The 26,831-nt window shown below is 32.8% G+C and overlaps 1 protein-coding gene across 1 annotated transcript; it reads left to right on the top strand.

Annotated features, from left to right (window-relative positions):
• The first annotated feature begins 14,816 nt into the window (after positions 1–14,816).
• On the top strand, positions 14,817–25,233 carry LOC110006569 (enoyl-CoA delta isomerase 3-like). Its single transcript, XM_088846036.1, has 9 exons — positions 14,817–14,938; positions 15,150–15,195; positions 15,983–16,027; positions 16,215–16,280; positions 16,468–16,541; positions 17,879–17,991; positions 24,847–24,899; positions 24,974–25,035; positions 25,176–25,233. Exons 1-9 carry the CDS (start codon positions 14,841–14,843, stop codon positions 25,231–25,233), a joined length of 615 nt encoding a protein of 204 aa, XP_088702162.1. The 5' UTR covers positions 14,817–14,840.
• Positions 25,234–26,831: the final 1,598 nt, after the last annotated feature.

The raw sequence follows: 26,831 nt of genomic DNA, 5'->3' as shown, positions 1-26,831 counted from the left end.
CAAGGCAATGGAGGCCTTTTAGGTAAATCATATAAATCTTGTGTTCAACTCTTTTTAATTTTTACAACATTTTTCTTCGCTTTTATTTTTACCTCAGCCTTGTTTCTATCCTTTGCAGGGAGAGGTGTTTACGGGGATAAGATTTATAATTTGGTAGAGAGAAACACATTGCCAAGTTGGTAGAGACAAAATGTTTTGCAAGAATTTCACAAAAAGTTCTATTTGATAAAAGGGAAAAAAAAAAAATTTATTTATTCAAGTCACCAAGGTAAATATGATGATTTTTCCATAAAATATTTTGGAGTCTAGGGTTAAATAATACTCTCAAGTTGGATATGCTAGGGTAATGTGAATATTTTTCACATAATTTTAGTCTCATGCATATAGTCTCCATTTGGCTCCTATACGTTTCATAATTTTTTCTGCTTTAGTAGCGTTTTTCAAACACTATGCACACATTTTTAATATTTTAAATTTTTTTCTACTTATTTATTGTTTTTACACTACTTTATAGATGTTTTTTTGTTGCTTTATAAACACTTTACCAACATTTTTCAGCTTTGAAAAAATTATGTACAGACACCTTTTGTGCCATTTATTACGAGATGTTGTCGTTTTTGCTGAAAATTTCAAGGAGCACACCCTTCCTTCCTATAACATTTTTTCCCCCTAAATTGTCCTTCTGACACGCAATAACAACACCGGACAGTTGGGGAACCCTTGTGCTTCTTATCTGTCCAGTGTCTCTAACTAGGAACAACAATATTATATGTCTGTCCGGTGTTCGTGATGCCGAACAACACTTTGAATGCAAAAAAAGCGCAACCTGGCTCCCCTTATTTTCTTCTTGCTCTCTCTCTCTTTCTATCCTCTCTGTCTCTCTACCCAGAGCGCTCTCTTTGTGGACCGGTGGTCTGAAGCTCATTCGTGGACATTTTGGGCGTTGTCATTGTGACTTGGGGGGGGGGTGGTAATTTAGAAAAAAAAAATATCGTAGGAAGGAGGGGTGTGCTTCTTATAATTTCCAGCAAAAAGGTAATAAACGGGTACATATCGGCACCTATTCTTCAGTTCAACTTTTTTTTGTCTCTTCATAAATGCCATTTCAATAATGTTTTTATTTTATTTTATAACATTCTTTGGCATTTATACATTGTCTTTTAAATCTCTTCATGAATACTTCCATTTCACTTCAAATGAATTCACAAAAGTTTTTGAAGTGTAGTGCATCATCTTCAGCTACATATTTACCAAAATTACCAAGAAGGATAAAAAACAATACATCGGCCAACATCATAAGCAATAATAAACATTGGTTTTGGTTCTTTGCGGAGGAAGAGGTTTCTGGTGTTGAAGAGGATGTTCCTGATGATCTGGACGTGTACAATTTGGCCAAGGTAGAGGTAGGTGGGGAGATGCCTCTAAATGCGATCCCCCATTCTGAACCTTTACTCCTTCAGGATGCAAATAGTGGTTTGGAAGTTGGGGAAAATGCTGCGATGATGGGAGGGGATGATGGTTCAGATGTACCTGTTGTGGTTGATCAGGAGGAAGGGGATGCTACTCCAGACTTATCTTCAATTGTTGTTCAGGCGATAGGGGATGTTGCTCTAAACCTATTTGCCAGGGTTGTTCAGGTTGCTGATTCGAATGGACTGTCGTAAGGCTTTTTGTCGGCTACTGCGAATGGCGATAAGGGGGCTCTTGATGAGACGATTACGGCGATGGTGGGTGATATCGGCTTTTCTTATGATGTCCCGCTTGCTGTGGTAGTGAAGAAAATCAAGGATCAGTTGAAAAAAGCTAAATCAGCCTATACAAACCCTGTGATAGTGTCGCTTGCTAAGACTGCTAAAAAGATTAAGGAGCAAAGGGAATCCATTAAGGAGGTGGTTGGCTCGTCTGGTCGCAAAGGGGCCTAATGCGAAGGTGGTGGGGGGTATCTGACTTAGTGACGAAGCAGTGGTGAATATCAGTAGCGATTCTTCTAGTTCGAGTAGCAACCATGATATTGGAGCGGTTTTTGAAGAGGGTGGCGATATTGGTTCCTTCTTCTAGGGGTCAAGTTCTTCTTCTCACCCTTAATGTTGATTCTCTCATGGAATGTTGGAGGTCTGGGTGAGACCAGACGTATGACTGATTTAAAGCTTTTAATTCAAAAGTTTAGGCTAGAAGTTGTTATTTTACAAGAAACTAAATCTACTGCTCCTAATTTTGTTTTAGTTAAGGAGGTTTGGTGTCATAGAGTAGTCAATTTTGAGGGTGTTGATTCTATAGGGGCTTATGGGGGTCTGCGGGTCTTATGGGACCCTCTTGCTCTCCACTGTGTGGAGGTTACTAGAGGGGATAGGTTTTTGGCTGTCTTTTTTCAGGGTTTTGATTCTGGGAGTTCTTGGGGATTAGTGAATGTCTATGGCCCTATTTTACTTGCTCTTAAAGAGGATGTCTTAAATACGTTGGGTAATATTTTACTGTCTCATAATTTGCCTATGTGTTTGGGTGGTGATTTTAAGTTCATTAGGTGGCTTGATGATTCTACTTCAAATATTTCTATTAATCATATGATGAGGATGTTTAGTTCTTTCATTGAGCGGTTTTAGTTGCTCGATTTGAATATTGTGGGTGCTAAATATACTTGGTCCAATAATAAGGTAACTAACTTGGTTATGTCTAAATTGGATCGATTCTTAGTTTCTCAAGAATGGATGGATGTCTTTCCATTGGTATCGGTTAAAGCCTTGCCTAGGCTTTCATCTGATCACATTCCTTTATTACTCAATACGAAGTTAGTCAATGGTTAGCTGAACCTGGTGTAGTTGACTTAATTAAATCCACTTGGGCAAATTCAATATCATTTGGTTTTGTGGATTTTCAGATTCATAGAAAACTCCTAAATATTAAGCATAAGTTGCTAACCTGGAAAGTTGAGAATTGGGGGTCTCTTAACTCTAAAATTGATCAGACACTTAGTGATATTCAGAGTTGGGATCAGGAGGTGCAACAAGGGGGCCATGTGTCTGAGGGTGATCTGGCTTCTCGAAGTAGGATGTTATCCTCTTTGGAAGATCTCTATCGTATGGAAGAAATCTATTGGAAGCAAATGTCTAGAGTTAAATGGTTAAAAGATGATACTAAGTTTTTTCATGCTATTGCTAGTGCACGATGGAGACATAATGATATTTCGGACCTTTTGATTCCTGGAGTTGACAGTGATGATAATAATGTAATGGAAACTAGCATTATTTCTCACTTTCAAAAGGCATTCTCTTCAGAAATACCCTTCAAACGTAAAATGGAGGGTCTAGCCTTTGCTTCTATTTCCCCAGTGCTTGCGAATAATCTTGAAATAGCAGTTACGATGGAAGAATTATAGAAAGCTCTTTTTAAACTACTAGGGGATAAGTCCCCTGGACCAGATGGTTTCCCTCTATTTTTTTTCCAGAGGTTTTGGTTTGAGAGTTGACGGCGGAGCTCTTTAAAAGAGTCAATGCTACTTTTATAGCTCTGATCCCAAAGAGATTTATCATTTCTTCTCTTTCTGATATTAAACCCATTAGCCTCCTTACCAGTATTTACAAGATTATTGCCAAGATCTTAGCTGAGAGCCTATTAACTGTTCTTCCTCTTCTAGTCTCTGATACTCAATCGGCTTTTATTCAAAAAGAATGACCCAAGATAGCGTGTTTACAACCTAAGAATGTATTCATTCGAGGCTGCTTAGTAGGGAACCTGAATGTGTGAGTAAGCTAGATATGGAGAAAGCCTATGATAGGGTAGAATAGAGTGTTTTGATGGAGATCCTCAAGTAGATGGGGTTTGGTTCTAAATTGAGGAGTTGGATTTTTGGTTGTCTCTCGACAGCTCACTTTTCGATTCTCATTAATGGAAGCCCAAAAGTTTTTTTTAGGGCCTCTTGGGGTTTTAGACAGGGAGCTCCACTCTGATCGTTTCTCTTCACTCTGTATGCGGAATGTTTCAGTATGATGATTGGAAATATTGTAGTGAAATGTTATTTTACAGGCCTTGAGGTTGCTTTGAATGACATACATATTTCTCATCTTCAATATGCTGATACTTTGCCTTTTTGTGGTGCGAACAGTGCCCAGGTAAATAACATAAAGCTGTTCGTTGTTTGTTATGAGGTGTTGATGAGTCTGAAGGTTAATTTAGGAAAACCTGCAATGATTGGGCTGAATTGTGTTGATGAAGTGGTTGAAGATTAAGCAGCAAATTTTGGTTGTAGCGGCAAGTATCTCTCTCTTGGGGGAAGGGTTATGTTGCTGCTATCATGTTTAGCAAATCTTCATATATATCAATGTCGTTTATGCATATGCCAAGGGGTGTGGCAAGGCGGATTGAATTCATGATGCACAATGTTTTGTGGGGCTCCTTTTGTGAAGAAAGGAAGTATCATCTGATTAGTTGAGATAAGGTGTGTACCCCAAAGGGTGAAGGTGGTCTCGGATTGCGGCATTTGCTACTAATGAATTCGACACTGTTATGCAAGTGGTGATGACGAAGTATTTACTCTAAAGCTCAGCTGTGGTGCAAAGTTTTGGTGTCTAAATATGGTGTGGATAGGTTTGGGGTGTGGATCAATAGGGTAATTAGAAGGGAAAATATTTCCCTTATATGAAAAGATACTTATGCGTTAAAACAAGTGGTTGATCATAATATAAGATGGCTGCCTGGGTCAATGGCCTCGATATCCTTTTGGAGTCATAAGTGGTTGGGAGACACGTAGTTAAAATATGTTTATTATCTCTTAAATGAGAAGATCAATTATCCCTAGCCTACGGTAGCAGACCTTGTGGAAGTGAGAGGAGATAATGTTAGTTGGAATATAACTTTCCCTTATGATCTTTATCAACCGCTTATCCATATGATACAGGAGATTTATTAGGTGGTTATTCGTTCACATATTGAAGATGAACTAGTTTGGAAAATAGATAATGATGGAAAGTTTTTGGTTAGATCGGTTTACAAACTTCTTTTCTTTGATAGAGTGCGGTGGAGCCTACCGAAGATCTCGCGGATTTGGAGCTGGGCTGACCCTCATAAAGTTCAAGTTTTTTTATCGTTAACGGCTCAGGATAAAATCCTTACAGTTGATAATCTAATTAAGATGGGGAAGATAATTACGAATATTTGCCTTATGTGTAAGGAGGATGGAGAAACAGAAGCGCACTTATTTACACATTGTGTTTTTGTATCCAAAATTTGGTGATGGTACTTTCAGATGATGGGGATAAAGTTAGCGTTGCCGCAAAATGTTGTGGATATGGTTGTTCAAATGGATGCGCTTGCCCAAAATTGGTAGTTTTATTTGGAAAGTCCTGCGGGGAGTATTTTATGGGAGGTCTGGTTGAAGAGGAATCAGAGAACTTTTGAAGGGGTGACTAATAGTTTTGAAAGAGTGACTAATAACATCAAGTTATCTCTTTGGTCTTGGATCTCAGTTACCAAAGAAGGAAGGGGTATTTCTAAAACTGATGTTATGACTAAACTTTCGAATTTATTTCAGTTGGCAGTGCCTAGAAATAGACCAAGTGTTAGTTGGAACCCTCCAGTATCCTAAAATTGAATTTTGATGGTAGCTCTTTGGGGAACCCAGGCCCTGCAGGTTTTGGTGGTGTGATTCGTGATTAGCAAGAGAATGTTTTACTTGCATATGCTGGGCCATGTGGTTCTATTACGGCAAACCACGTTGAGTTATTGGGAATGCTGCATGGTTTGAAAATCCTATTGGCAAGGTACGCTGGATATGGTTTTATTATTGAAGGAGATTCGCTAAATGTCATCAAATGGTGCAAGAAAGAGCAACGTTTCCCGTGGCAACTTAAATTGATAGGCTTGCAAATTTTCGACTTGTTGGCTTTAATGACGGTCTCCCTACAACACGTGTATAGGGAGGCAAATTCAGTAGCTGACTCTTTAGCTAAGAGAGGTATTGTTTTAGATGCGTTGTTAGTTGCTGTTGATGTAGTTTCACTGATGTAATTTGCTTCTATTATGGATACATCTTGAACTTTGTCAAAAAAAGAAGAAGAAGACAGAGATGAAGCAAGTTAAAATTGGGAATATTTCATATTTAGCTAAGAAAATAGTCTAAAAAAATTAGACATGTATAAATGACATAAAATAAAGCTACAATTTACAGTTATTATGAGGATATGATAAAATCATTCAATAATAATTTTATGTCATGACTTGGTAGTATTTAGGGTCTTACTTGAATTATTTTTGGCATAAAATTTCAGGAACAGAAGAATATAATATGCTTTTTGCACTGTCATAACATGAAATACACAATAGTTTTTATTGGAATCATACATTGAAATCATAATAATAATATTAAACACAATAATTTCATTTAAAAATAACTACAACTACAACTTGAGTTATGTGATTGTTGTTGGTAGATAAGAACTTCAACCCAAAAATTCAAAAATATAAAATAATGTTCCATTCAAATTATTATTATTTATATACTACTGAAATAATAAGAAGGGGTGGTTTGTATAAGGCTGTGGCTCTAAACAATAAAAATAGGGTGCACCTTTAAATTAGTGCCAAAATATGTTATTTTAATATTGGAAATCCTTATGATGACCAGAATTTTTTTATTTTTATTTTTATCTCTAATAATAAAAGTTAAAGTTAGAAAATAGTGTAAATCGAATAGATCTATGAATACTTGAAAATCTTGAAAATTGACCATCTAGATAATACATTATGAGACGCACTATTTTCAATATTTGAAAACTTTTTTTTCTTCATGTCCATGCATCTTAAGGCTAAGATATGGAATTGAGGGCTTTTAGTATCAAAACAATTTTTTTTCTTTTAATGAATTTTGAGGTGCGCTTTAATTTGATTGTTTAGAGCCTCGCACTTATATAAACTTTTTCATAATAAAAACTTCCCAAAAAGGTAAAATTAATCAAACTTCAATTTCCAAGGGGAAATTAACATAAGGATAACTTATACATAGCAATATGTATAATCCAACTCTAATCATGGGACATACATGAATAGTGAATGTCAGAGCATAGTGCCATATTGTATACTGGGAATGCTTCGTTTAATAGTGCATCATGTAATACATTTTCTACAACTTCAATCTTTAGGATTTTCAAGTGTTCATAGATTTGCTTGATCTATACTATAAGATTTAAAATTTATAATTATATATAAAAATAAATTTTCTGGCCATCACAAAGATTTCTACCACTGAAACAACATCTTTACATACTATTTGAAGGTGCTCCTTACTTTGATGGTTTAGGGCTTCAACCTTATATAAATCATACCCATTTTTGAATGGTAAGATTTAAGTACTAAGAGCTCAAAATCCATACTCATCTAATGATTCTAATGTGGATCTCTAAATTTTGGATTGAAATAACTCTTCCTAAGCAAGTTTTTACTTGATGAAGTAATTGTACAGGAAATTTATCAAAGTACTTATAAGAAACTAACTATTTAAGACTTCACCCATATAATTTGCTTTAATTTCAAATAACCCCAAGACACATGATCATAAATCAGAATAGATGCAAATATATAATATGTTAAATAGTGCATCTCTCGTAAGTAATTTGGCAAATTTTCCTAAATGCACAATATGCTCCCACAGATCGGGTAAATACACTCTTACAAGAAACCAAACTGCCTTGAACAAAATCAAAATTCTCGAATAGTAGATGCAAAAGTAAATAAAATATAAAAAAAACAGTATGAAAAATAGGAATAGCATATCTAAAAAATAGGAATAGGAATATAAAAAATTGGAATGACGTTCATCTGCACCATGATCACTAAACTCCCCCACCCATATCATGGGTATAAGGTGGATGTCAATGGTGTATCATGTACCATCAATCTGTTGTGGGTCATTGCATTTGATAAAATTACATTGTATCACCAATTTCATTCCTTTTAGTTTTAGCCAGTATTTATAAATTTGACTCTGTCAAGGTACTCGGGGCTTGGCTGAGACGAGTTACTTTGGTGAGTCTGAGTAACCTGCTCGAGACCAGCTCAATTGTTTTTAAAGAAATTTGACTTGGCCAAAGTACTCAGGCCTTGGCTGAGGTGAGTTACTTTGGCAAGTTTGAGTAAACTGCCCGAGACCAACTCAATTGTTTTTGAAGACAATGAAGACAAATATATATATATATATATATATATATATATATATATATATATATATATATATATATATATATATATATATATATATATATATATATATATATATATATATATATATATATATGAATACAACGTCCAACTTTCTTAGTTAAATATCAAATGACATGCTGGTTGGGCCGCCCGATGTCAAGATGAATGGCGTGCTGGTTATGTCAAATGACTGCAACAGGAATCAAACCCTCAAGTGATGGGAACCACACATGCACTCTAGCCAAATTGCCTTTTAGATGCTGTTGAATTTAAATATGAGCAATGATTTCATACAACGGTTGCATCATAATATAATGCAACAACTTTAAAAAACCATGTTATGGCCATTTGTTTGATCCAAATTTTGAAATATATACTCTTTTCATTCTAATGAACAATCACAAAAAAAAAAAAAAAAATGTAAACACAACCTAGAAAGTATTTTTTTAGCCCAATTAACATAGGCCGTTCATTTGGGTGAGATGCTTAGATCTAGGTCTTATAATGATTTTTTTATTTCTAATCTTTTTGGATGACTTTATTATCATTAGATGAACAATGTTAAAAAATAAAAAAAAATGATTTTGAGTTTATAAAAGCTAAGATCTTGAAATTCACTAAATGAATAGTCTAGATTCATTTTTGAAATGGACTCATTTTGACCATATTTAGGGTTTCAAATTGATTTTTTTTTTATTTTGAATTAATAATTGAGATGAAGAGAGTGTGTGTGCCAAATTTTTGATCATACAAATAACACAAACATAGTTTTCTAGAAGTGCCGTTGCATGAAATCATTGCTCTTTAAATATATATATACAAATGTGGTGAGCAATGTGCTTCACCAAAACTCGTTTCGCCCATTAAGCTGGGGCCAAGTAGCTCGGCCAATTCCGAGTGGATCCGCCTGAGTCCATAAACACTCGTTTTAACAAGCGTATTTAGGCCAGATTATTAGCCATTCGATTGCCCATGACGTAGGACACAAAAGAAACATAGAAATCATTAGGTTTATTTGAAGGGGAAAGCTTTCCCTTATTAGAAATTCACATTAATTTTTTTTCTTTTATGGTTACATTTCCATCTTGTTGAAGTACTCTATATTTTTAAACCAATTAAAAATGAGATCACAGTCCTCTTCCGTAAAAAAATTAGGTCTTTTGTTTTCTTTGAATGTTAGCTATTGATAAAAAATTTAGATCCTTCCCATTTTTGCCAATAAGAAGTATATATTCTCCAATTAAACCCAACTAATATTATGCTTTACATTTTCCTAAATTTATTCTTATAGTTACTAGTCAAGATTTTGGATAAACAATTTTAAGTTAGGTAAAATTACAAAAAAACCCCCAAAACTACATGAAATTTACCCCAACCTAACTATTTTTTTCACTTTTTTTTCCCAAAATACACTTTCTATCTAAATACCCCCAACCAAATAAAAAATAAAAAAATGCCTAAACTACATTCTCTTACTTTTATCTTTACCTATGCTTCTCTCTCCTCTATCCCACAAAAATAGGGGATCCGGCACTGTGTAAGTGACGCCCGGCAGTAGCGCTTCGGCACTATGTAAAGTGCGGTCCGACAACTTTTATCTTTACCTATGCTTCTCTCTCCTTTATCCCACAAAAACAGGGGATCCGGCACTATGTAAGTGACGCTCGGCAGTAGCGCTCCGGCACTATGTAAAGTGCGGTCCGACAACTTTTATCTTTACCTATGCTTCTCTCTCCTCTATCCCACAAAAACAGGAGATCCGGCACTGTGTAAGTGATGCTCGGCAGTAGCTCTCCGGCACTATGTAAAGTGCGATCCGACAATAGGGCTTTGGCACTGTGTAAAGTGCGGTTCGGCAGTAGGGCTCTGGCACTGTGTAAAGTACGGTCCGACAATTGTAAAGGGCCGTCGGGCAGTTGCAAAGGGCAGTCCAGCAGTTGCAAAGGGCGGATGTTACTGGATTCCAAGGGTCAAACACTATGTAAATGGCGGTTCAGCAGTACTCCGTTTTGGTTCGGTAGTTATCTTAGGGAGGTTTAACACTTGTACGCTCCGGCAACGTGATGGTGCGCTCCGGCAATGTGCTATTAGGTCCAAATGTCAACATCAAATCTAGCCAAAATGATTTTTGTGTACAAAAAGGGCATTTTTGTCTAAAAAAATGAATTTTTTCCCTTGAAAGGTATTTGGGCAACAAATTTGTTTTGAGGAAAAAAGTGAGTGAAAACTAAGTTAGGGTAAGTTGCATAGAAAGTATGATCTTGGGGTTTTTTGTAAATTTATGTGGGTAATTGCTCCTTGTTCCGTTCCATGTCTTATACTTTTGCCCTTATTTTTAGAGAGTTATACTTTTGATATTTTTATTTATTTTTAGGGCTAATGATATTAGGCAAAATATGTAATAAGATCATTTATCTTCACTTTAAGGTGGTCACAATCCATATTAACCTGGTGTAATGATTAATACAATCAAAAGTCCAAATAAAAACTTTTTAGACTTCTTGACACAACTCAACAATCAAATTTCACGTCGAATAATTACAAATGATTACTATCTTTGTAACGAGAGAAAATGATCTTATAATATACAATCTCATTATATTAATGCGCTAGGGCAATGTGTGGTGTAAATTGATTGGCCTAAATCAATCATCGATGATCATAGGAATGGACGATTCAAGCATCGGGCCCAATTAAAGAACTATGGGGAACATTTTCTTTTCTCCTGTTGGTATGATTACGGAAATGACATGGTTTTTATGTGGCCATCCTGGACATTGTAGAAGTGCGAGCTTGACAATAAATATATATTTTAAATATAATTTGATTTTAATTTTTTAAACATATATAATCTTTAATATGAAGTTCATGAATATTGATTTTTTTTTTTGAAAACTAAAAATAATAATTCTATTAAGAAAACATTTGGACCATTAGTTACAATTGTATTTAGATGGACCACCTATTTGCATCTATTTTTAAGATGAATGTTGTATGCCTTTGAAACGCATATTATAGAAATACAGTCTAGCCCGCATGAAATAATTTTCCTTATGAAAGTAGCACTTTACTATTGGACCAAGTTTGAAAGGCTTACCCCTTTTGCCCATGGATTTAATAAGTTATTGCTTGAACCTTTTTATTTTTAAAAAATAGATTTAAATGAAATTTGGGGGGCTGTTGCCCGTAATTGGGGCACATATATAAAAAATATATAAAGTTCAAAAAAGCAAAATGATTAAAATACCCCTAAAAAGTTTAGGGCTATTTTTCTCATTTAATTTTTGAAATGTTTTTTATACTTTTAGAGGTGTGTGAGGGCTAGATGAATAGAGTCCCAAATTTCATCTGATTTCCTTGTATGTAAAAATATGAATTTCAAATACTTAGCAGTCTAACCATCCGATCAGTAGCTTTTATTGAACTACAATGTGGACTATTACGTCATTTCAAAAATGTTTGCTTTATCAGTTTTTTTTGTTTTTTGTTTTCTTAATATTTAATCAAGATGAAATTTCTAGTGTTTACTTGCCCATCTCAATAAAAGATAAATGTAATTCAAATAAAAGGAAATGTCCAAAATAACCTTCAAAATTTAAGGTTTATTTTGGTCATTTGTGTTTTATAATTTTGTTTTATATATTTTATATATGTGCAAGAGGTGAAAAGCATACATGACTAATTTTTTTTCTCAATCGTATATAAAAAGATAAAATAAGATTAAAATACTCATATATATATTCTCAGCCGTCAATTTTTGGTGACCTATAACCACATTATTATCACTACTATCTTCATCATCATTTTATGTAATTTACATCATCATTTTATGTAATTTAGACCATTCAATGTTTTAGACCTACTGTAGATAAGTTATGATTTTTGAAATCCAGTTTAGCAAACAAACTTCACCATCCCATCAGTGATAACTTCAATAAATGATTAAAACTCGCTAATTTTCAGATCTGTAGGTATCTAGAGTTCCAGGTTCAAACACATGGTCTCATATTTCTTAAAATTTCCAAATAAGTTATCAAACACAATTTTTTTCAGTTCCATATTCGAACTCGTGAACTTCGTAATTTTCGTGGAAATTCCAACTTCAACTTCCTATAAAAGTCTTCAAGATTTATAAACATATGTTAAAGGGACGGTGAACTAGGCTTTTACCCTCTTTGCTGGCGGACCATGTAAAAAGCTTAATTTTGGGAGAAGTGTAAAAGACTATTTGCTTTGTATGCCTTACAATCATCTTTAGCTGTTAGATAAAAAATTAAGTCGCTGCAACTACATTATTGACTTGGTTTAAAGTAAAAAGACATTTATTAAATTTTGTAGTGCACTCTAAGTTGGATTTTATGTTGATGGCAAAAAGTGATTGCGACTTTGTGCCAAATATAAATGAACTTGTAAGAAAAAAATTATATAAGGATGCAATTAAGGTGCACCTAAGAAATCCATTGTAAAAAGTTGTTTTGAATTTGAAAAACCATCTAATGTAATCTATAAAAAAAAAAAAATCTTGAGTTCCAAAAATAGTGGATCTTGCAATACATTATCTGAACTATCCAGTTTCATTATTGTCATGTGTTTGTAAATCTACTTGATTTGAAACATTTTTAGGGTCTAAAGTTTTATAATTAAAAATGAAAATGGATTCTCAAGCCATCCTAAAAAATTTCGACACCAAAATTATATCGTATAATCGAATTTAGTGGTGCACCTTACTAAATTATATCATATAATCGAATTTAGTGGTGCACCTTACTTTGATTGTTCAATGTTGCAAGTTGCAACCTTATACAAAGCACACTCTTTGATGGTTTATGGTTGTAAGCAATTGTTTAAAAAATGGATCGATGCCCTGGATCAGGCACCCCAAAAACCCATCCGAATCGGTGAATCGCTGTTTCAGATCGGGAATTGGCCAAATCGGTTGGATTAGACATTAAAAAAAAAAATTCAAAAAAATTATTATAAAAGTTTTTTTCTAGGAATCCAACAAGAAATGAGGGTACTACATTAATAACTTATATTTTTTTGCATCAATATGCGAATATTGAGATGTTGTTTTCATGTATAGAGATTCTCATCAAATATTTATTAAAACCTAACTAAATACAATATTATACATTGAAATTAAAATTATTGGTTTGTATTTTATTATTTTATCATCGTTTTCTATACAAATAGGAATAAATTTGAAATTTGTCTTATAATATCTTCTAATTTTAAAAATCTAATATACAGCTATAACAAAAAATAATACATTGTATAATTTATAATGTAAATAAATTAATAAATAAAATATAATATTTGATTATCATTGTAATTAGTGTAATTATTAAGTACAATATTATAATAAACGTGATTAAAAAAGCAAGGGTATGACCCTCACAAATAAATAAATCTAATGTATAATAATTTGTGTTGATAGAAATATAGAATTTAGTAACATAAATTTGCAATCATATTTAAATAAATTAGGGAATTTTTTTTTTTTTCATATTTGCAATGTGAGAAAATCGATAAAGCAACTTGAATAAATTCTAAAGTAATATGAGCTAGTGTTATTTTTCTCTATTAAAATATCTCATAAACTAGTATTTTTTTAAATATTCAATAAACCAAAAGAAATATTAAATATTAAAAATAAAGAATTATAGGCCATTTCATTTTATAGATGCCCTTGTATAAGAGAGAAATATCTATTTATAGAACCCACCCATCCCTACATAATACAAACACCAAAAATAATTTGGAGCAAATTATCGCTATCTTTTAAAATAAAGTACGCCTAAATTTGGAGCAACGTTGGGCTATGAGAATTGTCCCACATCGAAAGGATATGAGACGGAAAATGCATATATAATGAGTTGCAATAAGTCACTGGCAAGGAATTGTTTGGGAATAGGGCCTCGTGCAAGGTGCTAGGGTCCACCATGTGAGGTTTGTCCACACAAGCAAAAGGTGGGCAGGAGAGTTTTTGAATAAAAAATTGGATGTGCCAGAGCTCACGAATTGGATGTGCCAGAGCCCACGACGTCGTCAAAATAAGACGCGTTAGAGCCCACGATTCTTGACATCAGCATGGTGATTTAAATGCTTTTTAATAATAAAATGGTAGACGCGCCAGAGCCCACGATTCATGACATCAACATGGTGATTTAAATGTTTTTTAATAATAAAATGGTACAAATGGTTTTTATTTTAGATTTGAGACGGCTTGAGCGATACCTGATCCGAATTGCCTGATTTCATATTGAATCGCCGATTTTTCGAATACTAGTTGCAAGTATAGCACACCCTAACTTATAATATACAATCCCCTAATTTTAGTTATCTTCTCTATATTGTTATTCTATGATATGTCCTATGAGGTTCTCTCTTGTCTCATTAGGGCACAAGTCTTCTTAAAAACAAAACAAAATATATTAAAATATATTTTAATATATTGATATATATTGGAATATTATGTGTTGGTAATGAGAAATATACTAAAATAAAACAAAATTTGCTTTAAATGTGGGTTCTCATCGATCCAGCATAGTCGAATGCTCCAAAATTTATTTGGTTTTATTGTTCCTTCAACAGTTTATTTAGCCCACGGGTTTCTTATCTTTTATCGTTTCTTTTTATTTCTAATTGTTGAGATGGAAGGCCAGGGCTCAACTCCTTCAAGCTTCTGCGATTTGCAGAGGCTCCATGAAGGCCTTTATTTATTAACTTTTACTGGAAATTTGGATCATGGGTCTCTCTCTCCTTCTCTTTCTCTTAAAAAATCAGATAATGCAACTGTGTATGCATGTGCATGTGTGTGTGCGAGGGCAAGCGCATGACTGCATGTGCATGCAAGCTTTGGAGTTTATACTTTATACTTCTTTTCCATTTTTATTGCTGAAAGTCTTTTGCTTTCAATTTCATCCTGTTGTTCAACGTTCATTACTTTTCCTCTTATACAGATTTAGTCGAGATGCCATCCGTCAGATCAATGAATCACTCGATCAGGTAAAGATGTTTTCTAAGGAGAAATTAGAATTTACGGTTTTCAAATGAAATAACAAGTTGGATTTGTAAAATTCTTAACCGGTTCCGTAAAATAATGATTTTTATTATAATATGTGATGTTCTTTTGAAACCAATGTTATGGGACTCGTCATTAGGGCGAGGCTGAGTTACTTACCCAAGTCCGAGAGGACTCGAGCGTGTCTCATAGTACTGTTTGAAACTCAACGAGTTCTCACTGGGTTGGATTTTGCCTCCCTCAGAAGTTCATATCATTTTAGAGTTGCAAGAATAGCAAAAACATAGTTTCATGGGATCGAGAGTAGGATATAGGTCATTGGTTAGCTCTAGAGAATAAATATTATCGCAAGAGTATGAACTACCGGTCTAGGTTTCCATTCCAATTGACATATTCGAAAACCATTAACAATTTACAAAAAATAGGTAGGGGTCTGTATCCTCCATTGATCCACCCAAAATGGTTCTTATGATAACTTAAAAATCTACTTCTACCCCTATTTATGAAATTTTATGTTAAAAAAATAGTGCAGATCAGTAGTTTTATAAACATTAAAAAATCTTGAAAATAGTGTTGATCAAAAGCCTTAAATACCATAAATTTGATAGACTTGCTCACACTCTTAACTAAACTAAATCCCTGGGTGTCCATGACATTGACAGCTTTGTCCATAAGTATTTTTTCATTTTTTGTATAAATAATGAAAATAATAGTGCGTTTAGTTTATTTTATTTTATATTAATTACATTTTATGAAAATCTCGATATTCAGGTTGGCAATGATAAGGAGGCATTTGCGTTGGTCATCACAAATGAGGTTCTGACTCACTTCAAGCCATCATCTAATGGTTAGGAATAATTATGACCTCTTTGAAACAAAGATAAATAGTCTCTTAACATACAATCCGTTTTACAAAGTATCAAATATGTTTACAAATAAGTTTTTTTATAAGTATTCATCTCATAATGTTTAAGAATAAATAACTTAGTCAATGAGAAATCAGGGCAAGTTCTTCTCAAAAGGGATGGATGTTAACCATCTTCGAAGGGTCAACATAGATCAAGGGAAGGTAAGCAAGCTAAATTTAAACAGACTTTATATATTATTGTTTGAATTTTCGTAATATTTGTAACATGTAAAACTAGTAAAGACGTTTGTTTCTAATTTTTTATTTTATTATTATTATTATTATTGTTATTATTATTATTATTATTATTATTTATTTAATTATTTATTTATTTTTATGATTTAAACAGGAATATGTACATGCATTTCAAATGCTAGTAAGCAGACTTCTAACCCTTTGCGTCCCAACCATAGCCGTTGTAAGGTGAGTCAATTTCATTTCACCATGACGGAATTTTTCATGGTTTATACCCTAAAAGTCCTCCTTTTATTCTAGACTGATTTACGGAATTTTTCATGGTTTATACCCTAAAAGTCCTCCTTTTATTCTAGACTGATTTACGGAATTTTTCATGGTTTATACCCTAAAAGTCCTCCTTTTATTCTAGACTGATTATGTACAGATCTTAAAATTTTAAGTAAAATACAAAATGTTATGTGGAAATTACAAAAAAAGTCGGTCAACCCATCTTTTTTTTTTTTTTTTTTCAAAATTACCCTATGTGGTCAATGCTAATTTTGAATTTGTTTTTAGGTTTGTTTTTTGTTTTTTGTTTTTTGTTTTTTCATTAGTAGGGCAATGCTCGATGGTTTAAGGCATTGCCCTACTAATGGATAAACTAAAAAGTAAAATCAAAATTTAGGTTGCCTGAGGGGCAATTTATTTAAAAAAAAAAAACAAAAAATGTGAGTTGACCGACTTTATTTGTAATTCCAATATATAAGTAGAACATTTTGTATTTTACATAAAAGTTTAAAGTCCGTATGTAAATCATTCTTTATTGTACCATGGAACGGAAGAATAATTAAATGATCATCTTGTGAGACCATCCCACAGCTTGACACAGACTCAAATAATCAGGCTTGGGCTTGAGTGATTAACAATTGGCGTTAGCAGCATTTAGTTTCAGGATTCCTAATCCTAAACTATCCAATGAAATAAAAACAAAAACACTATTGAACTACCCAAAAAAAACGAAAAAAAAAAGAAAAAAATAAAGGCAGAAACCTAGACATGGGATGCTCACTTATGCACACGTCGAAAACAAATAATAGGGACGCTAGGTCACCCCGTTAAAGGATAATAATTTATATAAATACCAAATTTTATTAAGGAAAATGTTTTGAAAGCGTTATAGTCATATCAAAATAAATAAGCATCACCTCAAAACTCACGAAAACAAAATAAGTAAGCATCACCTCAAAACTTACGAAAAAGTGCAGTTCTGACTTTGGCAAACGTCCAAATCGATCATCTCTACCTTGATCATTCTGATTGTGAAAAAGATTTAGATTTCAAGCTCTAAACATAGTGTATATTATAATACATTATCTAGACCATTCATTTTCAAGTATTTGCGGATCGGTAAGATTTGTACCATTTTTTGAGCTACAAATTTCAAAATTGATAGTAGAAATTAATTTGCGCCATCATAGAAATCTCCCATTCTCAAATTTGATATTTTGTAACCATGATAAATTAATAAAGATTTTTGTTCTTACTTTTTTTATTTCTAAATGTTGATGTCATTTTGTGGTCAGGGGACATGCTGCTGGGCCAGGTTGCATTTTTGCTTTGGCTCATGATTATAGACTCATGACCTCTTATTATGGTTATATCTTCATGAGTGAGGTAATTATTAGCAATCATATATGTATAATATTATTTTTCTGTTTATTTCATGACCTTTTTCTAACCTTTATAATGGCCAAATATTTAATAAAAGGCATATGTTTCCCTTATCATGCATGCTCAACTTAGCAAATGACTTAAGTGCATAAAAGCACAGGGAAGGGAAAGTATGCTCTAATCCTCAGGACCATGGAAATAGACATGCTTTGGATGTCCTATTAGCCATACACCAGGCTCATCTTTATTTGCCTTATCTGTGTTATTTTTTTCCCTTCACTAAATTGACTAGAGTTTGAGCAGAACACCACGCATTGTATAAAGCACACAGTTTCTATGAATCCACATAAAAATGAGGACCCTCTCGAAAATCTGTTTTTGAGATGGATTTTTGGATCCGAGTTTTAGTGACATACAATCTCTTACATGGAGATCATGAATATGAAAAAAATGAATAGATTTTAAAAATTAAAAATAATAATTTTATAAAAAAAACTTATGGAATATTAGTTTTACTGTTTTTAGATGGACCACCCATTTGCAATCCATCTTTAAAATAGACGCTTTATACCTAGGAGGACGCAATGTAGAAATGCATCCTGTGACTCATGGAACAATTTTCCTTGTAGTAATAGGATAAAAAGGATGTACAAAGATAATGGAAGAGGGGGGCAAGATTGATTTGAGATCCACCTCCCCTAGGACAGGGGTTATGTATGCTCCCTCTTTCATTTCTTGGTCCATGTTCCCAATTGCATAAAAAATGGATCCACCTCCACCTCAATTTTGTAATGTTCTGAAAATAGGCACCCAACAATGGTCATGTTTTACTATTTAGTATTATTTAAGTTCTTAAAATCGTTTATATGAATATTGACGTGCCAAGTTGACAAACTACTAATTATAACACACTTTTAGAGAAAAAAATAGGCCATCCAAATTGGGTCTTAGGAAGCCCTTCACTAGTCAATCATTGCATTTCATGGTGCCGTACATAGACCATGGGCTACCATTTGGAGTGTTGTCATTATATGGGCTTCTCTTCTCTCTTGATCAACATTGAATAGTTGATTGGATGGTGATGATCCTGTGACATGGGTTTCGATGGTGATGAGGACCATAATATACTTACCCTATAGTTACCGAACTAGGAAAACTATATGATGGTCATGAGGATCATAATATACTTTCCCCATAGTCATCAATTAAAAAATAGAGGTATATATATATATATATATATATATCAAATGAGACCAATGGTTTAACAAACGGATCGGTGACCCGGATCAGGCTTCCAAAAAACCGATCCGGATCGGAGAATCAGCCATCCGGATCCGGAATCGGGTGAATCGGTCATAATAAAGCTTAAAAAAAATCTGAAAAAATTATTAAAATTCATTATAAATATTATTTTTTAGGAATTCAATAAGAAATGAGGGTACTCCATTAAGAATTTTCATGTTTTTGAATGAATATGCGAATATTGATATGTTCTTTCCCTGCATGAATCGCCATTCAGCATTTAATTTACATCACACAAAAGGATAAACATATAATTATCATGGAATAAGTATATCAACATACATGGACTACAATAAAGCATAAAATTAGTAACATATGATCTAAAAATAAAATGATAGACGACGTTATTGTTCTTCTTGGTCACGCTGGTGCCATTGATTGAATTCGTTTAACAATTCGTTGATTCGATCTAAAAACGAATCATTGATATTAGAAGGCGTATGACTATTCCCAAATCCCTGAGTGTTAGTGTTTTGTTGTGTTTCCAATCTAAAATCCCCGAAGATTGTCCATCCTTCATGCTCACCTGTACTGTCGTGCTCATCCCTACACTGTTGCTGAATAATATGGCTGGGATAGGGTGGCCTCAGAATCATCATCTCTCTCATTTTCTCTTTGAATAATATGGATTAAAAAAATAAAATAACAAATTTTCAAAAAAATCGATCATGGATTAAAAAAAAAAATCACAAATTTTTCAAAAAATTCTATCATGGATTACAAAAAAAAATTCGATCATGGATTAAAAAAAAAAAATCACAAATTTTCAAAAAATTCTATCATGGATTACAAAAAAAAATTCGATCATGGATTACAAAAAAAACAAACAAAAAAAAACAAAAAATTCAATCGTGGATTACAAAAAAAGAAAAAAACAATTCGATCATGGGTTACAAAAAATTCAATCATGGATTACAAAAAACTCTATCATGAGTTACAAAAAAAGCAAAAAACAAAAATTCGATCATGGATTACAAAAAAAAAAACAAACATTTCGATCATGGGTTACAAAAAAAAAACAAACATTTCGATCATGTATTACAAAACATTCGATCATGGATTACAAAAAATTCTATCATGGGTTACAAAAAAAAAAAAAAAAAACAAAAAATTCGATCATGGATTACAAGAAAAAAAAACAAACATTTCGATCATGGATTACAAAAAATTCGATCATGGATTACAAACAATTCTATCATGGGTTACAAGAAAAAAACAAAAACAAAAAATTCGATCATGGATTACAAAAAAAAAAAAACAATTCGATCGTGGATTACAAAAAAATTGATCAAGTATTACAAAAAAATCTATCATGGATTACAAAAAAAAAAAAAAAAAAAAAAAAAAAAAAAAAAAAAAAAAAATAAAATAAAATAAAATAAAAATAAAAAAAATCCGTACGGGACTCGCCGATTCACTGTTCGGACTCGCCGATTCCGTACAGTGAATCGGCGAGTCACTGTACAGAATCGTCTGGTTCTCTCTAGAACCGGACGATTCCCTTTTTTTTCGCTGATTCGATCCGTCCATGGCGATTCCCGAGTCGAACCGGGCGCGTCCGGTTCGACTCGGCGTTTTTTTAAACACTGAATGAGACTATTTACTTGTGATACAAGGTCTTAATAATTATTGACTACTAGATGTAAAATTATGTGGTTGAGGATATATTATTGATTGGGCACAAAGTCTAAAATAAAATGTTGCCAATATTGTGACACACTTTAATCTATTAGATTTCACATTCAATGGTTAAAAATGATTATAACCTCATTGTACAAATAATAAATGGTATCATAGTATAAAATACCAAAAAAATATACTTGATTAATATTAAAAAAAAGAACTGGTAGAAGCATATTTTCTTCGCTGAATTACCCAAAAAAAATAAATATCAAAAGGAGAGTAGGACGATTGTAGCATAAAGGCACATAGGTGTTTGACTGATTGGTAATGCAGGTCGATTTGGGTATGTCTTTAACACCTGGGATTGTTGCCGTCCTGCGTTCCAAATTGTCAGCTAACATTTTCCAAGAGGCAATACTTACAGGGTACGTCTCTCCCACAATAATGTTTGGATGCGGCCAGGCCGCGTATTGTACAAATGCGGGATTGGTAATAAATATATATATTTTAAATATAATTTGATCCTAATTTTTAGATAATATATAATCTTTATCATGGAGATCATGAATATGAAAAAAAATAAAAAATAAAAAATAAAAAATAAAAAATAAAAAATAAAAAATAAAAAATAAAAAATAAAAAATAAAAAATAAAAAATAAAAAATAAAAAATAAAAAATAAAAAATAAAAAATAAAAAATAAAAAATAAAAAATAAAAAATAAAAAATAACAAATAAAAATAATAATTATATTAAAAAAATATTCGAACCGTTAGTTACACTTGTTTTTAGGTACGGGATATTCGAACCGTTAGTTACACTTGTTTTTAGGTACGGGAATTGCATACTATAAGATTATTTACTTTTAGTAGAAGGAGGCCACATATATTTTTAACCATTGGATGTGTTATTTGACAGGTTGAAGTGCGTTAGAATATTAAAAAAAAATTATTTGGGCTTTTTGCTCAATCAATGCCACATCTCTAACCACTAAATTTCACATCTAATGGTCAATAATAATTATAACTTTTATATACCAAAAATATTATTGTATACATTTCTATAGGTATTTGGATGTAGATAGGCCTAGCAAAAGGTCGAGCTTGGGTAGGGCTAGCCATGGGGTGAACCTGGTTGGGGCCCTACCCCAGGACCCCTAAGGCCATGGTGGTTAGACATGGCTCGGACATCAGGCCACATGGCCGTATTTTTTAGGGCATTGCCAGCCCTAAAAATGGATTTCATCTTTCATCTCGTCATTTAATTTGTTTTGAGGATTACTTGCATAATTCAACCTAATACTTTCCCCACCCCAAAAAACATTTTGGGGTACTAAAGACCCAAAAACAAGAATCAAATCACCTCCCAAAAACCAATTTTGAGGTAGGAAAGGGAATCCAAATAGATTCAAATCACCTTTAAATAGTGCTTTTAAAAATAAATTTAGATCCATTGTGAATCAAATAGATGGTATGGTGTAACTTTGGGAAACAACAAATTTAGAGCATCTTTTTGAGCGTCATGTTGGTTTATTATATTTTTGTGAGGATGCGGTCATTATAGTGACTCAAAAAAGCTTTAAAAGTGCTTAGATATGTTGCCCATTTAAATGGACGACCCAAATTTTATTTGATAGTAACAAGCATTGAGCATTTTCCAAGGCCTAAATGAATTTTTATATTTTTTTTGAAGATGAAAATTAGGGGCATTTTTTATGTTAAAAACATAAAGAAATATGAAATTCTTTTGGTTTTCTCACTCATCTCAAAAGTGGATTTTAAGGTGGATGAGCATGAAATTTAGTACCCATAAAAGAAAATATTTACTCTTTTGTCCAATAGGTGGCAATGCATCAGGTGGCCTGTTTGGCCAGATCAGCACGGCCTTAAAAATTAAGGGCCTGGGCTACAAAATGTGGCTTGAGGGCCAGATAGGCCTAGCTAGGGCTAGGGCTCGGGCCAGCCCGGTTTGGTCTGGCTTGACCCTTTTTTATGACTTTTTCTTTAGTTTTTTCTGTGATATAATTTGGCTTGGTCTGGAAAGCACATGGCCCGGGCCTGGCTAGCCCTACCATATTTATGCTATCTAGAAAAATGTCCATTTATTTAGCCAAAAAAACATCATCATGTTAAGTATACAACACTACATGCAGCCCAAACAATGAAGAATTGTGAACCATTCCTCTGCCATAGTTCTTGAATTTGGTTGAGTAGAAGTAAGGCCCTTCTCAAAAGATTTATGGACAGTCGAGCATGTGCTATTGGGAACCGAGACTTGCTCGATTTTCGAACCCCGATTGCAACAAATTCAATACATTGAAACCAACTCACCTATCACCACGCAATCAATTTCAAGAATTTCAATCACCCAACAACCATATCTGGTGTAATAAATTTAAGAAGAATAATAAAAAATCAAGAGAAGCAAAATAGAAAATCCAAAACCACAAAAAAATATTACAAAACTACAATCCAGGCACTATGAACACACAAAATACATTGTTCATCCTAATCATGCTAAATCGAAGGGCAAAACACAAAAGAATAATTGAACTAACCTCAGTTATACAATGGAAAACATTGACAAAATCACCCAAAATAGAGCAAAACGGTAGCTAGGATTTTGCCAAAAACACCTAATCTCAATGTTAAACAACTCTTCCTTATAAGATCTACTTTCTCTTTATACAAAATGATTTATAAAACCTCTATCACAAGTGATTTTTTATAAGTACCGGTTTTTATGCGGCCTAGCCCATGTATGTAGAAATGCGGGCCTCTTAATAAATCTATTTTTTAAATGGATTATAAGATTTAATTTTTGAGGACATGTACTCTCTAACATGGAGATCATGAATATGTAAAAATAAATAAATTTAAAAAACTAAAAATAATAATTATAATAAAAAAAAAAATTGGACCGTTCGTTTCCATTGTTTTTAGTTGGAACACCGACTTGCATCCATCTTTAAGATGGATGCTTTACACTTTCCTGACCGCATATGTAGAAATGCGGTCTAGTCCGCATGACACAATTGTCCTTTTTATAATGACCACAAATTCCCTTTTATAATGACCACAAATTTTCACGTTTTTTTATAAAGGGTGCGGTTTCTATAAGGTTGCAACCTTTAACAATACAATTAAGGAGCACGTCCAAAATTTTATCATAACATGTAATTTTGGTGAAAAAATTATTAGGATTATCTCAAAATCTATTTTCATATTTAATTATAAACTTTTAAACTTCAAAAATAGTTAAAATCAAGTAGATTTATAAACATATGAAAATCTTGAAAATGGACGGTCTAGATAATGTATTGCAAGATGTACTATTTCTGAGACTCAAAATCATTTTCTTTCTTCATATTCATACATCTCAATGTCGAGATGATCAATTAGATGTTTTTTCAACATTTAAACAACCTTTTCCGATTGATTTTTTATGTGCATATGTAATTCTATATTTTTAGGTTGCAACCTTATATAAACTTTTTCCTTTTCTAAATGATGGTTATTCTTCTTTGTTTGTTACTGTTCATTGGTGTAGTATTGGTTTAATAGTTGATAACTTGCTATGTCACTGTAATTCTTATTTATTTCTCTTTAATGTTAATATATTCACTAACCGTGCCCTCACATCTCTGTCATTTACCCTCTAATTCACGTGTAAAATCTTGTGTCATAGTCGCCCAATGAGTAATTGGCTCAGCTTTTTTTATCCCCATTTTTTTGGCTCAGTTCTTATTTTTTCTTTCTACTAGAAATAAATTACTACCCAATTTTGGTTATTACTGATATATCGATATTAGAGTAAAAAACGATATTAATTGTATTGGTAATTATTTTTGAGCTTAGTGGTAATACATTTGGTTTAAGGGAGACAATGGGTTAAACTTGAAGTTTGTTCCAAAAAACAAGCAAAGCTGATTTTTCTTTTTCTGTGTAATCTTAAAGCGTTGGAATACAGAAAGAGGAAGTGGCAGAGAGAAGTTTACCATGCATTGAAGGTGATCCAAACAATGAGTTGTTATCTTCATGATATGATTCAGAATTTTATTGATGATTTTTAAGAAATTTGCAGATGGAGATGTTTAAGAATACAGTTAGGGAGCTCGAAAGCGGTGGCATCGGATATGCAAGAATGTGAGAAGATGTAGAATGGGAACTTGTCTCTATTGCTTGGATGTACAAATGAATCTATTAAGGCACCTTAGCACCTGTCGATTGCTTAATCAGTTCAGTTATAATAAGATGTTTTTGTTTTGTGTAGTTTTGTATAACAGGTTCATGGCAACAGGGATTGCTCAATTGATCAATTCACTCTCAATTACCAAATACTAATATATACCAATGATTTTGTTATGAGGCCTGATGAAATACATTATGCAAAGGAAACTTTAACATATAATTCAAAAGCAGTTAATAAGTCCTTTGTGTAAATTCTCAAATTAAGTAGTTATTCTAAAGTGAAGCCAAAAATTTATGATAAAGAAAATTCTTTGAAGTAGTTCAGGTGCGTGAGGGACTAAATGTAAATTTTTGTCCTCTTGAGGGCATAGTCGCCGTGCTCCATTACAAAAACCTTTTGATGAAAGGGTTTCTTTTATTTTCTTTATTTATTTATTTTTTAATTTTTATCAAAATGCTCAAATAGAAATTTTCCAATGCACCTTTAACCATTTCAAAAGCCTAAAATGTCTCAGAACCAGTTGGGGGGACAATTTTCTAAATTATTTTCTACAAAAAGCTATTAACACACATGTTAGTTTCTTAATCATGATTTTTAACTTTTCCATGGAGGGAGAAATTGAAAATTGTCATGACAACAAATTCTGATGCATCTGCCATTGGGTTATTGGAAACTTCATTTTAGAGGGTACAAGAAGTTGCTAAGTTTTTCTGGTAGCGTTCAAAATCTCACTAAGTTGACATCCATTGTGTTTGGACTCTTTCTTAATATTGCATTCGAAACCGAGGGCTCTCAAATTATATATGGCTATTTATCATGGACTGAGATTCCTCTACCTCAATTTATTTATTTACTTTTATGGGATTATCTTCAAAAAAAAGATTTATTTTTTGTACATGGAGATCACAATCATTCTTGTCCTTTAAATTTCAAAATAGGTGGTTGTAAGAGAGATATTGAATAGACACAAAGTTAAAAAAAAAAAAAAAAAAAAAAATCTCGAACTTCATGACTGACCCCAAGCCATTCAATTTGATATCTAATGAGTGTAAATGATATTGGCCTCTATGTACAAACGATAAATGGTCTCTTTGTAAATAATCCTAGTATTTGAAGGCTGAAAATGCTTCTTAAAGATCCGTGGCACATTTCGACTTTTAAAATTGTTAAGAGCAAAAAAATGGCCAAATATGTTGCAATGTATGCTGCAATGAAGATAAGATACCCCAAAAATTAAATGTTAATGATTTTACCTTTTGTATGGAGGGGCAAAATTGCAAATTGTCACAACTAATTTAGACACATTTTCAAATGGGCCACTCAAAACTATGTTTTAGATGGGATGCAAAAGAAGCTGTTGAGTTTGTATTGGTAGCCTTGGAATCTCAAATGCAGGAGAATTTAGACATTATACTATTTTCAAGGGATACTTATCATGGTATCCTTAAATCACATGAAAAGTGAAAACTTTAGAAAGGACACATGTCGTAAAGATATTTGAACACAGGGGCAGGTTGTTGAGGAAAAAATGAAATATTTTAGTCTCTCTAAATTACTCCATCTAAGGCAGCAAATGATGATTTCCTAAAGGTGAATGAAATTGTTTCTTTGTTACAAATTGATATCAAATTCAAATTAAAGGAAAATCAGGGTTACAAATATCTAAAGGTTTAAGTGGATATCAACTCTTGTGTGTAAGCTTCTATTTACCCCATAGGTCAGAATAATTAATGATATATATTGCTCCTTA

The sequence above is a fragment of the Amborella trichopoda genome, chromosome 1, assembly GCF_054954075.1.
Source record: "Amborella trichopoda isolate Santa Cruz 75 chromosome 1, AtrichopodaSantaCruz75HAP2 v2.0, whole genome shotgun sequence".
Lineage (NCBI taxonomy): Eukaryota > Viridiplantae > Streptophyta > Magnoliopsida > Amborellales > Amborellaceae > Amborella > Amborella trichopoda.
Note: the sequence above shows the minus strand (reverse complement) of the source record. Positions and strands in the feature narration are given on the sequence as shown.